The sequence below is a fragment of the Gopherus flavomarginatus genome, chromosome 1, assembly GCF_025201925.1.
Source record: "Gopherus flavomarginatus isolate rGopFla2 chromosome 1, rGopFla2.mat.asm, whole genome shotgun sequence".
In the NCBI taxonomy this organism is placed as follows: domain Eukaryota; kingdom Metazoa; phylum Chordata; order Testudines; family Testudinidae; genus Gopherus; species Gopherus flavomarginatus.
Window position 1 is genome coordinate 94,021,195 of NC_066617.1, and position 25,243 is coordinate 94,046,437.

General features: G+C 47.1%; 1 protein-coding gene across 4 annotated transcripts in view; it reads right to left on the reverse strand.

Annotated features, from left to right (window-relative positions):
- GRIN2B (glutamate ionotropic receptor NMDA type subunit 2B) overlaps positions 1-25,243 on the reverse strand; it is a 333,110-nt gene that overhangs the window by 168,735 nt on the left and 139,132 nt on the right. For all 4 annotated transcript variants that reach the window (XM_050953765.1, XM_050953735.1, XM_050953745.1 and 1 more), the window contains exon 4: positions 16,537-17,135. In XM_050953765.1, coding sequence (XP_050809722.1) covers positions 16,537-17,135 — 599 coding nt within the window. The remainder of the gene's footprint in view (positions 1-16,536; positions 17,136-25,243) is intronic.

A 25,243-nucleotide genomic window follows, 5' to 3' on the forward strand; every position in this document is an offset into this window, starting at 1 on the left:
AAACTTGCTTCCATCTCATTTTAATACAGCTTTAGAAACCATACAGAAAACTGTAACATTTTATATTAAAACAAATACACTAAATATTCAGCATTCATGTTTTTAATAATTGCTAACCCACAATTAACGCAGATAGGAAGTTGCGTTACAGTTTGGCAATGGTTTCCAGGCTTCACCCAGACCGCCTATCTCATCGATTATTAACCGCTTCAACTTGGCAGCCACCTTCCAGAGGCTCAGAAATGCCAACTGTAATTTACAAACTTTGCCTTTCAAACATTTTCCATAGCATATTCCTGCAGAGATGAGCTTCCCTCATCTTGTGATCTTTGCTCAATTGACCAAGACAGGTGCGGGGGCCTTTTTGACGTGATACAATATGCTAAGGAATGTCTTAATAGGAGTAGAAAAGAGCTTTTTTGTAGGTGGTTGGCAGGAAGAGTTCTGCCTGAATGATTCCTTAATGCTGCTGGGGTTACGTTTTAATATTAATTACGTGTTAAGGCACCTGCAGCCTTGTCTAGGCACATTTTTATTATTTAAATCAAAATAGATATTACATGATAGGTGAGAGGATGGTGGATTAGATGATAAAATGGAGTTCTGTTAATGCTGATTTTTATTTTACAATTTTATCCACATTTCAGATAACAGGTAATATCAGAATTCAATAGCATTGTTCAAGCAAATGTTTTTTAAAATATACCACACAGTACCTGTTGGGATGCAGTAGGGACTGTCTGTGTGGGGAGTGGGAGAGCAGGGGAGGACTTTAGGAGATGGACGAGGCCAGAGCCTGTAACCTGAGCTAGGTAAGGGAGGGGAAAGGTCAACACCTTTGCCCGGGAAGGGGACAAAGGAAGGGGGTGGCAGGAGGGAAGCAGTTTGAGTTTGGGCTTGGGGCTGTGTGGGCGGAATTCAGGGTATCCTAGCTAGGATCCAAGCACCCTGAAAGCCCAGAAGGACTCGGTGGAGGGGTCCTGACTGTGCCTGCAAGCTCTGCTGTAACCTGTGTTCCTGTTGTCCAATAAACCTTCTGTTTTACTGGCTGGCCGAGAGTCACTGTGGGTCCCAGGAAGAGGGGTGCAGGGCCGGACTCCCCCACACTCCGTGACAACTGGTGGCAGCGGTGGGATATACTGCACCCCGTGGACGGCGCTTCCTGCAGTAAGTGACTGGGGAGCAGTAAAACAAAGGGGTGGTTAACCCCTGGGAGTGTGTGCCCAGTGAGAAGGACTTTGCAGTAACAGGGTCCCCCGGGGGATTGCAGCGAGCGGTCCCAGGGGCGGAGGAGTCTGAAGCTCGACCCTGGCAGAGAGGTGGTGACCTCATGAAGGGCTGGTGCACTAGGGGTCCCCCTGGAAACCGTGGGGAGCGGCGAGCACCCCGGCCTGTGAGTGGCCAGCAGGAAGATGTATGCCAAGCAGCGCAAGTGTGACCTGGTGGAGCTGTGTAAGCAGAGGGGGCTGCACCCAGGGAGGCTCAGCAAGGACCAGCTGATTGCCCAACTGGAGCAGGGAGACCGCATGAATGAACGGAGCCCTGTCTCTGAGGGAAGCAGCCGGGTAGATGCAGCGCAGGCACCAGTGTCTGTCCCCGCTGGGAGTGGTCAGCCGGCGGACGAGGGCTTCCCGAGACCCCCCCTTCCTAGGCGTAGAGGAAGGGCAGGGAGGAGCCCAGTGTATACCGAGGGCACCGTGACACCCCCGGCCAGCAGGGGATCCGCCCGGCGAAGCCCACCCCACAGCAGGGGATCCTCCCGGCAACGCTCGGCATCCGTGGAGCGGATGCGGCTGGAATATGAAAGGGAGCTGAGACGGGAGGAGCTCGAGTTAAAGAGGCGAGAGCTGGAGGAGAAGGCGAAACAGCGTGAACATGAGGAGAACCAGCGCCAGCGTGAGTGGGAGGAGAAGGAGAAACAGCGTAAACATGAGCTGGACCTGGCCCAGCTGAGGAGCAGTGAGGCCCCGGCTGCGGTGAGTGAGGGGGGACCCAAGCCTACAAAGAGCTTTGATAAGCACTTGCTGCCCCGGCGTAAGGAGGGGGAGGACATAGATACCTTCCTGACGGCCTTTGAGAATGCCTGCGAGCTGCACAGGGTTGACCCTGCAGACAGGATCGCAGTTCTCACCCCCTTACTGGACTCCACAGCCGTGGAGGTGTACAGCCGACTGAAAGGGGCGGAGGCAGGGGACTACGAACTGTTCAAACAGGCCCTGCTCCGCGAGTTTGGGCTGACTCCTGAGATGTACCGGAAAAAGTTCCGGAGCCAGCGTAAAACCCGTGAGGTCACATACCTACAACTGGTCAACCGGGCGCAGGGGTATGCCCGCAAGTGGACAGCTGGGGCCCAAACTAAAGAGGACCTGCTTGACCTATTCATACTGGAGCACCTGTACGAGCAGTGCCCGTCCGACTTGAGGCTGTGGTTGATGGACCAGAAGCCGGAGAACCCGCAGCATGCAGGCCAGCTGGCCGACCAATTTGTGGACAGTCGGGCAGGGGATGGCAGGGAGGAGTCTCGAAGGAGCAGGCCTGCCTCAACGCAGAGAGAGAGTCAACATGGGACCTCCCAAAGGGGGCCTATGGAGAACCCCCCCAAAAGGGGAACATCCAGCGGCAGGTCCCTCCGACCCACTCAAGGGGACCCACGAGATATGGGCTGCTATCGCTGTGGCCAACGAGGTCACATACGGGCCCAGTGCCCCAAGCTCAGGGACAGACCAAGCAGACCCAACCCGCAGAGGGTGGACTGGGTAAAAACCCAATCGGAGGAGGGGCTACATTCCCAGGAAAGGGGGGTTGGCAACATACCATCTATGGATGCTCCCGGTTCCGGGTTTTTGGTTTACCGGGTGGGCGCGGGGCTGCCCCTCCGGAAAGAGTGCATGGTTTCCCTGGAAGTGGATGGGAGGAAGGTCACTGGGTACTGGGACACGGGCGCAGAGGTGACGCTGGCCCGGCCCGAGGTGGTGGCCTCAGATCGGATGGTGCCCGACACCTACCTGACCCTGATGGGCGTGGGTGGGACCCCATTCAAGGTACCCGTGGCAAGGGTACACCTGAAATGGGGGGCCAAGGAGGGCCCCAAAGATGTGGGGATACACCAATATTTGCCCACTGACGTGTTAATGGGAGGGGACCTTGAGGACTGGCCTAGTAACACCCAGAGTGCCCTGGTCGTGACTCGTAGTCAGAGTCGGCAAAGGGCACTGCACCCCGAAAACGGGGAAGGTACTCGACCTGAGGTGCAGGACCCTAACTCAGGGAGCGGGGAACGCCCAGGGGCACGGTGCAGAGAGGCTGCGGCCTCAGACCCAGCCAGCAAGAGAGAGCCGGTCCCCATTCCTGTCCCAGCTGCTGAGTTCCAGGCCGAGTTGCAGAAAGATCCCTCCTTGCGGAAGCACAGGGACCGGGCTGACCTTAGTGCGGTACAGACCATGAGGAGAGGTTGCAAGGAGAGGTTCCTGTGGGAGAAGGGGTTCCTGTACCGAGAATGGGCTCCCCCAGGGGAAGTAGAGTCATGGGGGATCAGGAGGCAGCTGGTGGTTCCCCAGAAGTTCCGTCACAAGCTGTTGTACCTGGCCCATGACATCCCTCTCGCAGGGCACCAGGGAATCCGGCGCACCAGGCAGAGGCTGCTACAGAACTTTTACTGGCCTGGGGTCTTTACCCATGTCCGACAGTACTGCCAATCCTGTGACCCCTGCCAGAGGGTGGGGAAGGCCCGGGACAAGGGGAAAGCGGCTTTGAGGCCTTTACCCATCATAGAAGAACCTTTCCAGAAGGTGGCCCTGGACATAGTGGGACCTCTCAGCAAGATGACCCGGTCAGGGAAGAAATACATCCTGGTGGTGGTGGATTTTGCCACTCGCTACCCCGAGGCGGTGGCCTTGTCCTCTATCGAAGCAGACACAGTGGCAGATGCGCTGCTGACAATTTTCAGCCGGGTGGGGTTCCCCAAGGAGGTCTTAACGGACCAGGGGTCCAACTTCATGTCGGCCCTGCTCCGGTCCTTATGGCAGAAATGTGGGGTCCAGCACAACTGGGCCTCAGCGTATCACCCCCAGTCCAACGGGCTGGTAGAAAGGTTCAACGGGACGCTGAAGATGATGCTAAAAACATTTATGAACCAGCATCCGCAAGATTGGGACAAGTACTTACCTCACCTGCTGTTTGCGTACAGGGAGGTACCCCAGGAATCTACCGGGTTTTCACCTTTCGAACTGTTGTATGGAAGGCGGGTGAGGGGGCCCCTAGACCTGATGAGGGACGAATGGGAGGGGAAGGCCTCTCCCGAGGGAGAGTCAGTGGTGGAGTATGTCCTGACCTTCCGGGAAAGACTGGCCGAGCTCATGGGCCTGGCCAGGGAGAATCTGGCCCGAGCCCAGAGGAGGCAGAAGGTCTGGTATGACCGCACAGCACGAGCCCGTGCCTTCGCCACCGGGGATCAGGTGATGGTTCTTATCCCCGTGAGGAGAAACAAACTCCAGGCCGCCTGGGAAGGGCCCTTCAAGGTTATCAAGCAACTGAATGAGGTAAACTATGTGGTGGAGCTGTCAAACCGGGCACATCACCGTCGGGTGTACCATGTGAACATGATGAAACCATACTATGACAGGGGGAATGTGGTGTTGGCCGTGTGTGGACATTGGGAGGGGCAGGGAGATGACCCCTTAGTGGATCTATTCCCTGGGACAAAAGCTGGTTCCCCCCTGGAGGCGATTTCCCTCTCTGAGCAACTGACCCCGGGCCAGCACGCTGAGATCAGAGGGGTGCTGCATCTGTACCGACAGCTGTTTTCCAACCAGCCTGGACGCACTAATTTGACTGTCCACCGGGTGGAGACGGGGTCACACCCCCCTATAAGATGCTCCCCTTTTCGGGTCACTGGTAAAACTGCCCAGGATCTTGAAAGAGAGGTCAGGGACATGCTGGCTTTGGGGGTGATCCAGCCGTCTTCCAGCCCTTGGGCCTCGCCAGTAGTGCTGGTTCCCAAGAAGGATGGGTCAATCCGGTTCTGTGTGGACTATCGAAAGCTCAATGCCATCACCGTATCTGATGCCTACCCTATGCCCAGGCCTGACGAGCTCCTAGACAAGCTGGGAGGTGCTCGGTACCTCACCACTATGGATCTTACCAAAGGCTACTGGCAAGTGCCGCTGGACGCAGATGCCAGGCTGAAATCGGCCTTTATCACCCCTCTGGGGCTCTATGAGTTTTTGACCCTGCCCTTCGGCCTCAAGGGAGCGCCGGCCACCTTCCAGCGCCTGGTGGATCAGCTACTGAGGGGGATGGAGAGTTTTGCCGTGGCGTATATTGACGACATCTGCGTCTTCAGCCAGACCTGGGAGGACCACGTGTCCCAGGTTAAACAAGTCCTGGACCGACTCCGAAAGGCTGGGTTAACAGTAAAGGCTGAGAAGTGCAAGGTGGGGATGGCTGAAGTATCTTACCTGGGCCATCGGGTGGGGAGCGGCTGCCTGAAGCCAGAACCAGCCAAGGTGGAGGTGATCAGAGACTGGCCTGCTCCCCAAACCAAAAAGCAGGTCCAGGCCTTTATTGGGATGGCGGGGTACTATCGAAGGTTCGTGCCCCACTTCAGTGCCATAGCCAGCCCCATCACTGAACTGTGCAAAAAGGGGAAGCCAGACAAGGTGATCTGGACTGAGCAGTGCCAGGAGGCTTTCCGGGCGCTGAAGGAGGCTCTGGTTAGCGACTCAGTTCTGGCAAACCCAGATTTTGACAAACCCTTTATGGTGTTCACCGATGCCTCAGACACGGGACTGGGGGCGGTGTTAATGCAGGAGGATGAAAAGGGGGAGAGACACCCCATCGTGTACCTGAGTAAGAAGCTGCTACCCCGGGAACAAAGCTACGCGGCCATCGAGAAGGAATGCCTGGCCATGGTGTGGGCCCTTAAGAAGCTAGAGCCATATCTCTTTGGGCGACACTTCACCGTGTACACCGACCACTCTCCCCTGACCTGGCTGCACCAGATGAAAGGAGCCAACGCCAAGCTCCTGAGGTGGAGCCTGCTCCTGCAGGACTATGACATGGACGTGGTCCATGTGAAGGGAAGTGCCAACCTGACAGCGGATGCGTTGTCCCGGAGAGGGGACCCTGAACTTCCCCAGGTCACTGGGCAGAGTGACCCCGCTCAGTTCAGTCTCGAAGGGGGGAGAGATGTGATGCAGTAGGGACTGTCTGTGTGGGGAGTGGGAGAGCAGGGGAGGACTTTAGGAGATGGACGAGGCCAGAGCCTGTAACCTGAGCTAGGTAAGGGAGGGGAAAGGTCAACACCTTTGCCCGGGAAGGGGACAAAGGAAGGGGGTGGCAGGAGGGAAGCAGTTTGAGTTTGGGCTTGGGGCTGTGTGGGCGGAATTCAGGGTATCCTAGCTAGGATCCAAGCACCCTGAAAGCCCAGAAGGACTCGGTGGAGGGGTCCTGACTGTGCCTGCAAGCTCTGCTGTAACCTGTGTTCCTGTTGTCCAATAAACCTTCTGTTTTACTGGCTGGCCGAGAGTCACTGTGGGTCCCAGGAAGAGGGGTGCAGGGCCGGACTCCCCCACACTCCGTGACACCTGTATAGTGCAAAATTTAAAAATCCTATGGTAAGGCAATGCACATTGTCTTCAAATGGTAATAACTATTTCCAAAATCAAATTTTTCCAACCTTAGTTTGAGCATTACATATACACTAAGGTTGAAGTTTGAAAAGGAAGCCATTTTTGAGTTATTTATGCTGAATAATTATTTGAAAGCAGAACAAATGCATTTATTTCACGCTCTCATAACTCAAAATTGGAGAACTGTTTTTTTGCTCAGATTTTCCGAAACATTCCCCTTTGGGCTGAGAATGTACATGAGAAGTTGCAGCCTGAAACAAAATGTATTGAGAAAGCTCTAGCTGCTTGAAAATAGGCCAGTAGAGATGGATGTGAACTGCAGACTCTGGACTGTGAAATTTCCCAAAGTTGAGGGGATGTTTAAATCCAGAGTTCAGTTCAGCCCATTAGAGAGAGAAAATTTGGCCATTACATTGGATCTTGGTCCATAGACTGAGCTACATACTTTCAAAGTTTGGGGATGTTTGGACCCTGGGTTTTGGTTCAAAACCATCCGTAAAGCAGGGATTTGGAAGGGAATGGCCTTCAGAAGGTTATCTGCAGCTTCTACACTGTGTTGCTATAAGCCTTGATTCAGAAAAGACCTTAAGTGCATGCTTAATTTTAAGCATGGGCAGAAGTGCTTTGTTGAACTGGGGCCATAAAGCAGGAATCAGTTCACACACTCATATCCCACTGAATTGCAAGTGCCTTTGAAGAGGAATATGCCAGCTGTTTAACAGGGTTCAGCAACATTACACAAGAGTTCAGGATAGGAACTGGAAAAGAATGATGTATCCCAACTGAAACTGCAGGGGAGAATTTAGAATGGCACAATATCATTAATCAAATGAAAATTTGGCCAGGACACGTCAGGGTTAACACCTCAACTCTTTGCAAGAAGTACCACAGGATCTTTTAATGATCATGAATATTATCAGAGCCTCCCCTCAGGACTGAGCCACTAGGGGACGCACTGAGCTGGTGTCTTGTCAAACCACATTTTGAAGTGAAACTGCATCAAAGGGAAGGGAAAGCTGCTTCAGAGTTGCACGGGGAGCCATGGCAACCCAGCAGTTCCTATTTTTAAAACTTGAAAGATAGTAAGAACATTAAGTCTAGGGGAAAAAATATTTCAATTTAAAAAACCAGAAAGTGCATATGTTCTTTAATGAATCTAATTATAAGCCTGTAAATAGCTAATCATTTATTTGTAGGTACCTGATGCATAGAGCCCAAATATGATAAAATAATAATCAGGAAGTCACTCAACTGAAGGAAAGGAGGTGTTTCCCACCTTACCGCCAATGTTAAAGTTCCAGGGTATTAGCAGTAAAAGGACTTGATTCTGGAGCACTGGATGGCTCAGGGGGCTGGAAATGGGAAATGGAAATTTTACTAATCTGGCTACTGTTGGTAGAAACCAAAATTCATTCCCTCCTGGGTAGTTTATGGGAAATAACTTGAGTGAGTCTCAGTCTGGTTCTGAATGGAGAGATATCCACAGCACAAACCCCAATATCACAATTGATAGTATTTTCTTCTCTTTCAAGCAGTGTTAGCAGAAAGACCAAGAACTGAATGGTACAGACACACTGAAGTCCTCCTCCCTCCCCCAGCGATAATCCCTACAGTGCAGAGTTAAGGCACATTGCTAAAAGCGGTAGATGGGCAGAAAGCTTGTACTGTTGCTGCCCAGGCTGTACACTTCCTGAGAGCAAATAGAGGGCTTCAGCCCCCAGGGCTGCCCTAACACACTTTAATGGAAAAAACTTCACATGGCTCCCCTAGACAGCATAACAGGACACAGGGAGGAGAGTAGCTTGTGGCAGATCATTCTGCAGTGATGTTTTTAAGTCAGGCCAGTGGTGGCTTTGTTGGGAGAGGGATGGGATGCTGTGGCTTTGCATGTGTGTTTGGTACCATTATAGAGCATTCTTCAGAATCCTTCAAAACCTGAAAACGTAACCTAGCAACCATCCAAATACAGGGCCTGAGACGGGGCAGGAAGGATACGCCTCGGTGATGGGACAGAGGGCTGTAGAAGCCGACTCTGCTCTGACCATCCATCGGAATGATTTTCTCCCATGCTGCACCTGCTCTGTGCATAAAAAGGGGACTTTAGGTCCCATGGCTGCTAATCCAGCACCTTTGACCAGAAGTGAACTCCCTCTGAGAAATAGACAAGCAAGGCAGGGGCAAAGGAAACCCGTACAGTTAAGAACAGGGAAAATAAAATCAAAAGGAAGGAAGCAAACCATTTCCCAAGGCTCTATAGAGACAGAAAGAGAGTGCGAGCATGAGAGGACAGGGGGAGACAATGACAAAGAAATGGAGAGAGCCCATGAGTGACATGGAAGGCACTGGGCAGCCCCCAGCCGGCTGCTACGGCTGCTGCTGGAAACACGACAGGAGTGAACAGATTTCAACAGCAGAGATCTCTAATCTGTCAACAGCAGTCACCCCACGTGCAACCAGCCAGCATGGCACAGGAATCTGGTGCCAGCCTGAGGGCAGCCGGACTTGCCAACTGCTAGGAACATAATGAATTGCTAACGAGATCCCGGCTCAGAGGCTTTAAGAGGTCAAGTGATAATCATGCTCCAGCACCCTCCCTTTCCCCCAAAATCTCCCTTTGCCTCTGATTTAAACATCACATCCCCAAGTGCCTTCTTCATTCCAGTGGCTAAGGATGAAGTCCGAAGCTCAGTGCCTCCATGTGGCCCATCCTCAGTCACCCCTCCCCCCATGGTGAGCAGTTCTGCTATCTAAGGACTAGACTGTATAACACTCCATGCAATCAGTGAGCAGTTATTCATGTGTGTAGCCTCACTGACTTCAATGGGACTGTTTGTGTGAGTAAGCATGCACATTTGTGAACAAGGGGTTCGCAATCTAGCCCCACAAAACAAGAAGTCCCAGACACGTCCTCTTCATCTCAACTCCTCCTCCAGCCTCCACCCCAGACCCCTGCTCTGAACTCCTGAAAGACATAGGATCAAATTCAGCCCTGGGACAAGCTGGCATGACTCCCATTAAAATTAAAGGAAGTGATTGTTCCTGGGTTGAATCTGGCACAGAGTATCTTTTCTAATTTTGGAAGATGGGGTAAGAGGGGGGATGCAGGAGAACTCTGTGTCAGGGGGTAGGGATTGGAGGGCAGGCTAAAAAGGAGAGCACCATGCCAGGGTGTGTATGTTATATACATAGGGACCCTAGTCTCCCCAGGGCTGGCAATCCAACATGTATAGTTACACAGGAGAGCACCATAGGGGCTATATAAGAGAAGCCCTGAGTAAAGCCAACACGGTGATGTGTATAGGAAAACACCACAATCGGAGTGGGGAAGGGGGCAAATATCATTTGGTGTATCCAAGACTGGGTTAAAAAGAAAAGTGAAACCTCCAATAAGAACTGACTAAATGAGTGGTCTCTCCTAGCTGTGGGTATCCCTCCGACCATTTGAGAATGAATGGGCCAAATTCAACCCTAGTGTAAATTAACTGAGTTCCAGGAATTTCCACCAAATATTAATTTGGCTCAGTGTTTTTAGCCACAAAAGTCTAAGGGAAGAAATGGTATGAATGTGATGCCCTCCATTTCACCACAAGTGGCATGATATACATGTCAGGAACCAGTGGGTCTATCATAATCTGGGAGAAGCAACTTTAAAAGGCAGTGCTGAAGTGCTCCTCTCAGCGACACAGCTAGAGTTTTGTTTTATTTTATTTTACTTTATTTTATTTTTATTTATTGTGAAAAAGTCTCTGATCCCTTTCTAACCCAACCCCCCATACACACATTTTGAGCACTGTCAGTACCCTCAAGAAACATCCAACTGTTACTGTCCTGCCTACACTTAGCCACAATGCAGTCTCTAGCAATGAGAACGAATTCCAGTCAATTCAGGGCATGTGCCATAAATCCTGCTACCACAAGAGCTCTCCGGGGTGCTGACTCAAACTGGCTGGTCCAGGAAGGTTACGACCAGTTCTCTGCTTCCAGAGAACAGGGTTGAAACAAGATCCCAAAGGACACAGGTCATTAACTCTATTATACTCTAAGGGAGAGACATCTGGATCCCAACTGTCTATATTCTTATCCAGTGAAGAAATTCATGAGTACATGCTTATTTCAAGTACTTCCTCTGATCACTGATTCTTAAGATCTGCATCCAACCAACCATCCCCAACCTGTTCCTAATTGCCAATAGGGAAATATGACTCTACAAGAATTGAGTTCAGTTTGAGTTGTTTCAGACAGAATTTCCAAACTGTTTACTTAGGTTCCCAATAAATTTCTGAACTACTTGGCTTGGGAGGTTCCAGAGACAAGAGTTCATGTCACCCACATGTAGAGGTATCAAAGGTACACCCCACACACACCAGTCCGGTTTACCAGATGTTTTTAGAGGGTGGGAAATTGAATCTGCCTTTTCCCTCTTTTTGTTACATCTCTTTGCACAGTCAGTGTAATCCCATGTTTGGGTTTCATTCCAAAGCAAATGCTTCAGTACTCTCTTTATTAAAATGAAAAGTGATGTGTGCAGACTGGTGCTAAATGAGAGACTATTAAAGCAAATCAGTCTAGAACTCATTAGTAACCCTACAACAACAAACTAGTAGTAATGGACCAGCATTCACAAGCAGCCTTGACAGCAACCAGTCAGTAGAAACAGCCCATGTCTCATGGAAGTCTCTATAATAAGAATACAGTGTATACTGCCCAGTGATCATAAGCAACCATACAAAAAGAACAAGCTTCTGCTTGTGAAACCATGTGTCCCAGAAATAATATTTTTCCCATGATTCATCCCCAAGCTCCAGCCTCAAGAATGCCTGTGTTATTTATTTATTCATTCATTCATTCACATTTCCAAAATCTAACTATACGCGTCCATCCTGGGCAACTATCTCATACATTAGAGTCACAAGAAACAAAGGACTCCCATAAATATATCCACCCTAGTCCACTTCCTCCCCAGCAGCCTTAGAGAAGAGAGAGAATAGATAGGCTTGCAGCATATCCGGAAGGTTAACAAATCTGGCTCTGGCAGACAAAATGGGGAGCGAGTTTAGGGTGACCAGATAGTAAGTGTGAAAAATTGGGACAAGGGGTGGGAGGTAATAGGAGCCCATATAAAAAAAAGCCCCCAAAATCAGGACTGTCCCTATAAAATCAGGACAGCTGGTCACCCTAAATGAGTTCCAAAACTGAGGGCCTTTCACGGAATATGCCCTTCAGGAAGCTCCCTCTCCTCACTTCTGGTGATCTCAGCTGGTGTACTATGGCAGAAGGATAGAGGAGATCTCTCAGATAACTTGATCCCATCCCATTTAGGGCTTTATCTCATCAGATGTAACCTTCCTAGACTGGCAACTCTGGATCTCCAGACCCGTGCCCAGATACCCTCTCCATGATGCTAAGAGAGAAACTGAACAGGCCCTGGGCACTAATAGGAATGAATGGGAAAAAAGTTTAATATTTGGATTTGGAGGTCCTAATGTTCAGTTTCTATGTGGACCCTGAATCTAAATATCACATAATCCAAATATCAACCAATTCATTGGGCCCAGTCCCTTCAAGCAAAACTTAGACTGTGTACATGTTGGTAGTACAGTTGGCTACTTCACCAGGTGGACTGATGTTCCCACTACGTAATTCACTTGCACCACCCATACAAGACATGTTTATGCATTTTGGTGTACTACACTCATTTGCTGATAGAAGAGCTCTTTTCACTAGTGTGGCATTCCAACACTCCATCAGGAAGCTAAGCATTTGAGGCTATCTCCAGAGCAACCTCTCAGAGAGGAACAAAAAGATCTATAGGAGAAAAATCTCCCCACATGTAGAAAATGACCATTATAATATGTGGGACAAATATTTCTCAGAGTGCCATTTCCCTATTTAACTAGTAGAGCTATTCACCAGTAGTTATTTTTAGGAAGAAATCTGCATGATCTACTAATCAGGATCAAAGACCCACATCCCTAATCTACCTCAAAGAAGCATCAGCTTCAAAGTAGACAGGAAACTACAGTTTCTATATGAGACTACTACTACTATTAGCACCATAAAAGGTGAAAGAAAGAGTCCGGATGAGAGCCCATCCTTTTTCTGATGCACTCTGCATACGGACATTCATTCACACAAAATTTTGCTTGCACAAATGTTTGCAACAGTGAACTTAAAGGGAGTGACAGAACACGATGAACCAAAATACTGTTTCTAATTCTCTAAACTGTTCAGATACCTTTTCCCCATTATTTGCCCCATTCTATTGACTACTAATGGAGCCAACAGAAACAGAGAATATTTGATTTTGGCTGCATCCTGAGCTACATGTACATCCCAAAAATAGATTGGCTAGCAGTGGTCAGGATTCAAGCACAGACCCTGGGAAATGACTAATTCATAGCCTTAACTCATAATGTGCTTAAGATGAACTAAATTAAACTTTTCTTTAGCTTGATGTGTCATTCTTTCTAGGATAGAACGGGAAAATTCCTTCATCGTGTTACCTCCCAGCTATGGATTTGAAGCAATTGGGACCTACTTTGGCTTAGACAGCAGTTTCTGAAATACCAACTCCATGGCTATCAGTTGATCCTGGTGTATTAGCAGATCATGCAAAGTTTGTAGATAACCCCCACCCATCATGCTCATGTATATATATTTCTCCACTCTGCCTAGGCATATTGGGGGTAACTGCAAGCTGCAGATGGCTTCATATAGTACTGTAGGGGTCCATTGACACCCTGCAGTTAGTATTCTGGAAAATTGCAGTCCAATCCCAAGCATTTCCAACCTTCTAAATCCATTCATATATTGCTCCTATATATTGTATTGTATATAGTGTATAACTACTATAGGATCCATTGAGATGAAAGCAACTAGAAAAATACATTTTTATTTACTATCTGGTACCCATGAAAAATGAACAGGTTGGTAGACTTTAGGGCCCAGCTAAACAAAGCTGTTAAGCATTTGCTCAAAGTTTAGTGCCTGGTAAGTCGGGTTGAAGGCAGTAAAATGTAAAGGCCTGAACCAAAGCCCATTAAAGTAATGGGAGGACTTCCATTGACTTCAGTATACTTTGGATCAGGCTCTAAGTGTGTGAGAATTGGGGGGCATACAAGGTCTCTCGCCTCCTTTTTTCGCACATTCACATATCTTTTGAGTTGAGGCAACAAAGGCATATGGTACCTTCAGATATTTATGGCCAAGATTTTAAAAAGTGACTTCAAGGTCTTAGGTGCCTAACTTAAGACACTATAAAGGGGCCCAATTTTAAGGAAAGGCTGAGCTTGCACCCTCCCTCTGAAAATCAGGCTTTTTGACAGTGTCTCAAAGAGGGCACCAAAATATTGATGCATAGAACAGAGTCTGGAGATGATTGCGGGAGAAATGGAAGAATGGGATATCAAAATTAGCAGAGTATGTGTTAGCTATAAGAGAACACTAGACAAAAACAGCAAAGAGTCCTCTGGCACCTTATAGACTAACAGACGTATTGCAGCACGAGCTTTTGTGGGTGAATACTCACGTCTGTTAGTCTATAAGGTGCCACAGGACTCTTTTCTGCTTTTACAGATCCAGACTAACACAGCTACCCCTCTGATACTAGACAAAAACAGCGGCAGCTAAAATCACTAGGCACATTGAAGGCCAGAAGAAGAGGTCTGCATTTTCATCTGTGACTAGTGATTTTAGCTGCCACCATTTTGGGGTGTCCAACTTGATACATATTAAAGACAATTGATTTTCCAAAGCCTGGGGCTCAGCAATTTCTGAAAATCAGGCCTCTTTAAGGTGAATCCAGCTGGGAACCGAAAATTACTAGTCACTTGAAAATGTAGACCAAGAAGCTTTACCTTAATGCTGTGGTTGGTAACTTTGTATGCATTAGATTTAAAACTTTCCCTATTGCATCACTCAGAAGAAGAATAGAGAAGAAATACAGAAGAATAGGGAAGACTGAGCTCGGGAGGAGGCTGCTAATGACCATAGTCAAAGTAGTTTTCACAGGAGCAGAGCAGGCAGAAGCCAGACTGGAAGAGATTAAGAAGAGGAAGTTAGACAATGTGAACTGGCACCATGGTCAAGGAGTGTGCAGACAAAAGGGAATTAGGAAATGGAAGAATAGTTAAAAAAATAGGGAGACAGAGAGAAGGCTTTTTCCTTAAGATCCCATTACGTGGGCAATAGAAACCTGCACTGGGCAAAGCAGTGAAGGAAACAATCCTATATTGACACGGAGGAGGATGGCTGCAGGGGTGGTCAGCATGCGAAGGGAGATCTTTTCTCTCTTGATGTTTTTCTATGATTTAATGATACTGTCCAGTAAGGAAACTTCCTTATTTATCCTTCTACCTGAACTAACTGGAGAAGACCCTCCATTCCTCTTTACACATGAACAAGGGGGCTCCTGTCCTATTTGCATTTGATCCTAGTATGATCCGAATGCAGGGACTTAAGGGATGTCAGTAAGTGGTTCTTTACCAGTGTGAACTAGGAATTGTGGCAGAACCAAAAGGCTTTGGATAAGTGACATGCAATTTGATCAGCAATTACAATGAAGTACCTGCCATAGTCAGTAAGGGCCAGATTTTTCAGAAGCACACACTATAGCTAAAGTCAATGAGATCTGTAAATGTTCATCACCTCTGAAAAATCAAGCCCTGATTGTCCCAGAAACACACTACAAACCTGCTCTATGCAGACTTTGACATCTGGTACAAATTGTACCTGATGAATCAGAGCATGCAGACCACCCAGTGACAACACTTGATTGACCTACCTTATTTGCACTGTGCCATGATATTTACATCAAAGCAAATGACAAAAATGCATGCACTTTGTGGAGACCCCCTTTGGAGAGTGTAAGCTGGATTCCTCCCACCCTTGTCCACCAGCAGCAATAGGCCCGACCAAGGATGTCTATATGCACAGACTGAGCAGCAAGTCACTAGAGCATGACAACCCAACCCTCCAGAATCCATTAAGCCAGATGAGGATTTTGCATCACTTCTCAATTCAGGTTTCCTTCCCTGGACTGGTATAACATACTGACGCTCTGAGGGGCAGAGATGGGAAGAGGAAGGAAATCCAGTGCTATGGGTACTAGCCTGGGGATTCAGGAGACTGAGATTCAACACCCTGCTCCACCACAGACATTCTGAGTGACCTGAGGCAAGTCACATAGCCCCTCTCTATGCGCTTCCCATTTGTAAATGGGGATAATACTTCCCTAGCTCATAGGGGTATGGGTAGGATGAATACATTCAAGATTGTGAGGCACTCAGAAACTACAGTAATGGGGGCCATATAAATACCTAATAGAAATATTGCTCATTACCTGGACCACTGTGTGCATTGTTGGCAGTGGAGGGGGGGTCAAACCCAGGACCTTCTGGGTCTAAATACATGAGCATCCAGAGGTTGGGCTAGAAGACCCAAGTCTGTTAGACAAGTTTTTATCAGCCTTTATGCGTTCCCCAGCCATTATTAGAAGGGGACAGAGCAGCTCTCTGAGTGGGTGTGCATTATATACTCTTTTATGCAAAGACACTGTTAAGAACCATAGGATCCATTCTTGTCACACACACATGGAATCTTTCATCCTTGGAAACGTGCACACAGACTTTTGCACTATGCAGTCACTGTTCATCCACCTCCTGGGTGCTCTGGCTCCTGTTCTGTATTGACTTTCATACCAGCACCACCAAGAGCTGTTGAAGTGGCAGCATGAAAGGACATGAACCATCTCAGAACTGGCCAGACCATTAAAAACCTTCCATTTGCTCAGCTTCCAATTAATACAATCTTGGGTTGCTCTCCCTACTGGTCTCCTAAATGCCACAAACTTCAGAAGTGTTTTTCAGATGCCTGCTTGTAACCCCCACTTCGCACCCATTCCCCTTACCTGTTCAGCATGTTGGACTGGTAGATTCGTTTCTCCTGGGTGTTGTAACAGCTGCTCTTGGGCTCAGGGATGAAGCTGTGCTCAGACAGCATGTCAGAAGCAGCCGTGGTGATTATGGCTATCCCATCCCTTACCCTGGCAGGAAGGCCATAGTCCCACTCATCGTATGACACAGAGATGAGGCCAGTGGGGAACTCAGATGGCACTGTGTCTGTATCCCCTGCCACCAGGCTGGGCACGATCCATGTGTAAGCATAGCCTGTCAGACCCACAGAGTTGGCCACCTCAAAGATGTAGGTGGCCTCTTCCTTGGTGCAGTAAAGGAGTATAACAGGGCTCTGGAGCTTCTTGAGCTGGTTTTGGATCTTTGAGTCTCCATCATCCAGGGACATGTCCAGCAAGAGGACCTCCTCCAGCTCCCAGCCCACGAAGCTGTTCTCAATGGTGCTGCGGATCTTGTTGACGAAGTCCTGGTAGCCAGGGAAGTAGGTAGTGACAATGGAGAAGATGTACCAATCATATTCTTCCATGATGTTGAGCATGACAGAGGCTTGCTGTTCTATTGATGGGCCAAACTGGAAGAACATGGATGACTCATCCTAGAACAGAATGAAAAAGAGAGAAAAAACAAGAAGGGGGTCAAAGAAAATAAAAAAACAAGTTCATGGCCAACTCCAACGAGTGGAGGAAAAGAGCAGATAGGCTATACACCTCTTTTCTTTGTGTTTCGGGCAGGTGTGAGAGTTCTCAGGACACCAAGGACTGTGAGCCACCTTGTTATCTCCTGCCTCCTGAAAGAGGGAGGCTTTCTTGTGGAAGCTGAATGTCAGCTCTCTGGCATCACCTGCCTTTCAGCCAACCAAGCACCCTTTCCTCTGGGTTATGCCAGCCCTAACTTTGCCTTTCAGGGTAACAATAGATGCACTCAAACCCCCAGTTCTTGCACATCATTCCCCTGTGATATCCAGTCCCTGACCATGGCTGCCCTCAGGAATTTCAGGTGCTCTGCACCCCATGTACTCCAATTTACCAGTTTTAACTTAAACCACCACTCCTGTAACCCACAGCTCTTGTGAGTGCTTACCATAAAATGAAAGTAACGTATTTATTTTTTCTTAAATAAAATAACTGGAAGTGAGAAAAAGTGATGGAAGCAAATGGTTACAACATCAAACAAATCAAAAAATGTGAACCCGGGTCTACACTTATCAGTAGTTACCTTTCCTCACAAAGTTCAGTCTGTTGCAGAGCCAGAATCCAAATGTTCATGAAAGCCCCCTGCTTCTTAAGGGCTTTCCTCAGTGAATGAATACAGAGGGTATTTCCCTACACTCTGTTATACTGAAACAATTTTTTGTCTTTATTCATAGTCAGGGCAATCTCCTGCCTGCTATAATGTTCCATTTAACCTCTGAGTGGTTTTGGTCATTTGGAATTGTCTTTGATGATTTCTGGGATGTTGCAAGGGTATACAGTCGTACTCTCGCATTACCTTGCCAGCTGACTAGGGAGGGGTAATGCCCTAATGCTTCAATGGGTCATCACATTACACCTGGCGACTAATTTTTACTCTGAGTTCATAAAGTATACTTTTCAATATAAATAAATTATTCCTTAAATACTACCTATACATACATCTCACAAGGATTATGAATCTCAACAAGTTACGAGCTTTCTGTAGATGCTGTACATGTTACTCTTCATGGATAAATATCCTGTAAGATATGTGTTTGGTGTAGTGAGTTTGTCAGGTCCCGAGTGAGAGATGTTTTCTAAGAACAGGGGATCCTTTGCCAAAGAACCTCTGTGTTACAACAAGGTTCAAGGATTATTATTGTTAACAACAGAGCTGGGCAAATACCAAGGGGGAGGGAAAGAAAATATTTTATGTTGGTTGTTCTTGTTTTCTTTTTGATGGTGGCTATTTGAAGCTCTTAGGGGTTTGGAATATTAGAAGTAATCCTGGAAGAGAAGGATGAATGGATTCAGTGTAGATGAGATCACAGGAACAGAATAAATGCTATTTCTATTGGTGGTGTTTTTCTTATCCCTCCACCTGTATTAGGTTGCCTTTCTTACCATGCTCAGGCCTTTGCATGAAAGAAAAATTAAAATGAATCAATTTTAAAACCCCAAAAAGTGATCTTTAGAAAGAGCTTTTCTACAAATCCTAGTCAGCCAATGGCGCAGTGACAGTGTTTCCCATTAGGGCAGTTCACAATACATCAGACTTGAAATTTGTCAATGGTCCAGTGTAATTTTACATCCCTGCTTTTCCCCAATCCATGTTGGAAAGGAATGAAGGAAACATTTCCAAAGTAATTTCATTTATGGACTGATCTTATGTTCTTTAAAATCAAGGTAAAACTCCCATTGACTTCAATTGCATAGGATTGAGCCCCTAAAAAATGGTAGAATTAAATGCTGGAGTTCTACCACATGAGCAGAGATTCATGTGACAATAAGGTGGACCATCCACAGCCAGTTTTAAGAATGAAGCACTGGCCTTGCCTCTTCCCAGCAAGCCTGAAGAATTAGAACAGAGGTCCTTCAGGAGATATACAGGTGTTCTAGGTCGGAGGGAATCCATTGCACACAATAAACCAATAAATGCCCTAAAACTTTACCTCAGGACGTACACAAATTTAGAATAGAGTGAAGAGCAGATCTCTACCAAAACCATCCTCCTACTGTCTGGCAGGCAAAGCTGCTTTTCAGCAGAGGTCCCAGCTAAATCATCCATCCATTCTTTTCTTAAGAATGTTTTTGATTATCTGCTTCCACTGTGTCTCCTTTAGCAGAATATTCCATAGCTGAGTAATGCTGGAAAGAAAAGCCTATTCCAGTAGTCAGCCGTAACCTGCTTGGTTCACTTTCCAGACCTGATCTTGTGTTGTCCCTTAACCCTCTGTAAGCTATGGCAGTGGTTCGCAACGAGGAGTATGCATACCCCTCAAGGTACACAGAGGTCTTCCAAGGTATAGTACTCATCTAGATATCAACTCATCTAGATATTTGCCTAGTTTTACAACAGACTACATAAAAAGCATTAGCAAAGTCAGTATAAACTAAAATTTCATACAGACAATGACTTGTTTATACCCCTCTATAAACTATACACTGAGCTGTAAGTACAATATTTATATTCCGATTGATTTAGTTTATAATTATATGGTAAAAATGAGAAAGTCAGCAAATTTTCAGTAATAGTGTGGCTGTGACACTTTTGTATTTTTATGTCTGATCTTGTAAGAAAGTAGTTTTTAAGTGAGGTGAAACTTGGGGGTACACAAGACAAAATCAGACTCCTGAAAGGGGTACAATAGTCTGGAAAGTAGTTGAGAGCCACTGAGCTATGATATTTAAACAACAGTGAGGTCAGTTATCCCACCAAATTCTCTCTCCATTTTTAAAAGTAGTGTTAACACCACTCCTAGAACACTGCATGCAGTTCTGAGCATCTCAAAAAAGCAGAAAAATAATAGCAACTTGAAAGCAAGTCAGAGAACAACCAAAAATAACCAAAGTCCTTATTTGTGTCCCATGTATTCTGTGGCTGGAACTAGTCAGAATTCACTCTTTGCCACAAAAATCTCATCTTTCTTTAAAAAGATACATTTCTAGCCTTGATGGTTATGGGGGAAAAAAAACATGAAAACGTGACCCAAATGTAAACTAATGCAGTGACATCTGAGTTTGAAGACAGCCTGAACAAATAGCTCTGAGACATTTCATTGTAATGGACTGTTAACTCTGAAACCTGAAGATGCCAATGTATTGCATATTGAACACTGAAACTAGAGATAAATCTTAAAATAAATTTAATATAAAAACAACACAGGGAGCTACACTGATTGTATTATGCATCTTCATATTAAATTCAATAAAATCCTCCTTTTCAGAAATTTATCTAAAGCTGCTACAGAATTTCCATAATTTCTACCAAAGACTCACAGAACTGAGGGACTTAGCCATAGATAGGGCCCTTCCAAATTCACGGCCGTGAACAATGTGTCACGGACCGTGAAATCTGCTCTCCCCCATGAAATCTGGCTATTGTAGGGGAGACCAGATTTCACAGAGTTATGTGGCTGGAGAGTGGCAGCTGCTGGCCGGGAGCCCAGTTCTGAAGGCAGCATCGCCACCAGCTGCAGCACCGAAGTGAGAGTGGCATGGTATGGGAGGGCATCAATATTTGTGGGGGCAGGGCTGGCCTTACAGGTGGGTGAGTGGGTGACCACCCAGGGCCCCTGGTCACTTGTCCCACTCACCCACACAGCCAGCCCAAAGCCCCTTTAACTCCCAAGTAATGGGTCTGGAGTCAGGGAGGGGCAGGGTTGAGGGCACCCCAACCAGGAGCTCCTACTACGACTGGGGCTCCAGGTGCTAGTCCTGGATGGGCTGGGGTGGGACAGGACTTCTTCTTCCTCTGCACGGGCTGCTCCTGACGTCAGGTCAGACCCATCTCCAGGAATCTCCCCCAGCTTCACGAAGCTCCATGGCTGCTGGCTGGGAGCCCAGTTCTGAAGGCAGAGTTGCTGCCAGCAGCAATGCAGACGTGAGGGTGGTATAGTATGGTATTGCGATCCTTACTTCCCCGCTGCTGCTGGCAGTGGTGCTGCCTTCAGAGCTGGGCACCCAGCCAGCAGCTGCTCTCTGGCTGCCAGCCTGTAAAGAAGGCAGCAGCACAGAAGTATGAGTGGCAATACCATGACCCCCACACACGCACATTATAACTTCATGACCCCCCATGAACTCATTTTGGGTAGGGACCCCCACAGCTACGATACTGTGACATTTCAGATGTAAATATCTGAAACCATGAATTTTATGATTTTTAAATCCTATGACTGTGAAATTGACCAAAATGGACCATGAATTTGGTAGGGCCCTAGCTATAGAGTACACAGACCCTGACTCGAGAAAATATTGAAAGAGCTAAAAAATGTATCACTTGGCTAAGTGACACCTAAGAGATGGAAGATAATAAATCTGCTAGCATTTAAAGGGTGTATATATCAAGGAGGAAAAGGACTTGTTTAGGATTGTACTGACACATGGGAGGGGGAGGAGTGACATAACTGAACAAGTCCTTGCCATCCTAACCTTGATGATTTGAAACACATTCAGGTATTATGGGTCAGACATCTTAAACTACAGTACTGTACAGCCAAACGTCCCGCAGGTTGTTCTACCCCAATGTCTGAGATAGGAAATCTCCGTTTCCACTGCGGCGAAGCTATGAGATCCACACCAACCAAAGCATTGGTGCATTGTGTAAATATGAATAGGATAAAATAAGATAGGTTTTTAAAAGTCTCAGTCTCAGTTTAAATCTCAATTAACAGTGCCTCCCCGCACACGTACACACGCATCCTCATCCTCAAATCAAACAGCAGAAGCTAGTTGTCTGTGCAGGTAATAATTAGTCTTGAGCAATTTCATGCATTTTTATTACAACAGCAGCAGGAGGAGGGGGCAACCTCGCCTCAAAACGAGAGGGCTATGATTGTTCAAGCCAGTCCAGCTTTCTGCCTGGCACAATGCTCCTTAGTGCTTAATCAACCCAGCATTTCAATTGGCCAAATGCTCGAGTGCTTCGCTAACTCAGCACTCAGAGAAGAGGGGGGATGGTGGAGGAAAGAGAGGACAATAACAGATAGAGGGACATTTTCTCCTATGATAAATCTGACTTGAGTTGCTGGTAGAGGTGGATGGAAAATCTCACAAAAACGTGTCTGACAAAAAACAAAAAGGAATATTTCCAAAGTGTCACAATTTTTCTCCTTCTCCCTGTTTCCTGACCACATGTAGCTGTTGATCAGGGAGAGGGAGGAGACTCTAAAAAAGCAAGAGGGTTATGGTTCTGGATGAGGGAGGGGGCTAGTTATCACCACTATAGGTAAATTTCTGGGCAAGGTGACAGAAACAATGGAGGTTCTGCTGTTAGGACACCACCCTCCTCAGAAAGATTAAAAATACAAACTTGAAATTGCCCCATTGCTTTCTAACATGCCCAAGGATAATGCATTTTCCCATCTAGACTTCATAAGTTTCCACAGAGGAACACAGCCCCCAAGATTCCCAGCAGTATTTGGCTTACACTGCCTCCACCTAAAATTTTAAATTAGAGCCACCAGTGACTAGAGATATGGCTAGAGAGCAAGCGTTGGTATTAGCACCAGAGGGCTAATTAAGGGATTGGGTTATAGATGAAGAGGTCATCATTGCAATCTCTGACTTAAAGCCTGTCCTTGCAGTTGCTTCTCATCCATCTCTCCCAGCTGTGGGCCAAATGTTACCCATTGCTAAGTGCTGTATAAGAAAAGAAAAGGTGGCACAAAATCCCCTCAAACATGGAGAGCAGAGACTCCATTGCACAATCCTCACTATAGGTCTACAGGGTCAGGGATCTGGAGTTTTGTAGAGCTGAGCTGAGGGTGGAGTGGCTGAGTCGACACAGCATGCTCTCCAGCTGACAGATGGCTTCCCACAGAAAATCTGCTCTGAAGTCATTGTTGCTGGAACTAGAAGTAGTGTCATAATGTTAACCCCCTCAAATGGGGATGTTGTATCACAAGTGCATATGTCGCAGCCAGGGGTAATAGCCAATTGCATCCTAACTCCCTTGGGATCTATGCTTTGGGGCTGGGGAGGTCTGAAGTGTCTCGGTGGAGGGAGAGCACTATACAGAGATGGCTCAAGATCCAAAGCGAGTTACCATGTATCCATTTCCCTCAAAGGCAGCATCACTTATCCCCTTTGTGATCCCCCAAACACCTTCCCTCTCAGGGGAGAACCAGTCAGAAATTGTATTAGGTTAAGCTGGGAGTTTTCCTCTTACTCCTGGGAGCATAGCATGTCTCTCTCTTTGTGGAGAGGTGCTCCAGCAGCTCAGGCCTCAGTAGCTGTGGCCTCAGCAGCTGGATCAATTGGAGCTGATCACTATAGTTTAACAAGCCATTTGCCTCAAAAATGGCAGGAGGAACCCCAGGGGATGGGGGGGATTCCTCACAAGCTCACTTCTCTCAGCTTCTCTAGATTCCCTAGGCAGGCGGAAGTGATCGCTCCCTCACAGACAACAGCCACTCAGTGCTGTAGCCTGGAATTGACACTGCCTCAATTTCAGGCCCTTTGTGTGGTAGACACTGGGAATCAACCAAGAATTAATGCAGTTGCAGCAGATCAGTTGTCTTCCAGGCCTACAGAACCCCATACTAAGCAATATAGCATCTGACTTAGTGAAGGGAGGAGATCAATATTCTGTCTTATTTCTGTTTAGGGGTTTTCTTTATGTAACACTCACTTACACAGCGTGGCTGTCTGTCCCCCTCTAGTGGTGGGAACTCACTGATGTGTATGATTTTGCTACTGGCTTCAAGCTAAGAGATGGGACTTTTCGTTCAGGCAATAGAGGCCCATACTTTTAGCTCCCATGGTCAATCCCTGTTGCAGGCATCCTGGCTGGTGGTGTCATTAATATAATTCACACAAGGAGCATGTAGATTACATTTATTCACTTTACAGGCGAGGAGGCATTAGTCAAACTTTTGGAAGACACTTAGGACAGAGTCATCCCTGAACTGGTGCAGGTGTCAGCCCAGGGAGAGTGGAAAGGGGCTTGTGCCACTCCTATTCTAGGGCTGCCAGGGTCCAGTTTGACACTCTGCATTGGCTAGGGCAGCCCCCAGCCCTGTTTCAATGGCTCCACCCTAGCCATGCCTCCTCCTGCACCAGGGGCTCCTACAGTGGCCATGCAGAGTTGGCTCTTTGCATAGCATACAGGCCCCTTTCCTCAGGAGGAAGCTTACACCTGCCCTACAGTCACTTTGCAGCAGCCTGACTAGCCCTAGGGCAATGATAAATCAGGCCCCCAATCTTGCCCCTCCCATTTCCAGTATCACTCATTTTCTTCACTTCGGTTGTTGGGCTTTATGTGTGATTGTTGAGGGGGTTGGTGACCTGTAATACACAGGAGGCCAGATTAGATTAGATTCTAACCTTAAACTCTAGGACTCCTAGAGGAGAAAGTAGGCATTGTAGTTTAAATACAATGGTGGGAGTCAGGAGCCTAGGCTACCTTTGTATCTGGCACCACCACAAAATTGCTCTGTGACCTGAGGCAAGTCATTCAGGGCTATATTTTTAGGCAAGCCTCAGCCCAAGTTACCACAGATGCTGTGGGTGCAAAAAGAGCATCATCAAAAGAGAAGCCACCAGGCCTCTTCTGTCTTTAAAAAGAAGACCCCACCATATACCTATTCATCACAGTCATGGTGGGATGTTTATTGTTCCTGATGGAAAATGTTATAGAAATTCAAAGTCTTATAATTAATTTTTCTATGTTTCTCAGGCCTGTTTGTTATAGCAGAGCTGAAATCAAAACAGGACCATTGTTGTTTAAGCATTCGTTTACTCCTGCTTATCCCTACCCGCAACTCACCACGGCCTCAGGCTAGCCTTGAGACAAAGGATTCCGCTTGTTCTTCTCTCTGCATTTAATTATTATATTTAGTTTTGAAAAATACAATAATTCCTGTACATAGAACTATATGCTGTATCACAGAATTGTGAGCTGTCTATTTGGGACATCCTGTTGGGTTGCTATGGAGAGTAGTGTAGTATGATAGACAAGAGTATTGTGGCTCCTTATAGAGAATAAGATGTGGGATAGAGTCTTTCTTACTCAGTCTCTGTCTCACACACA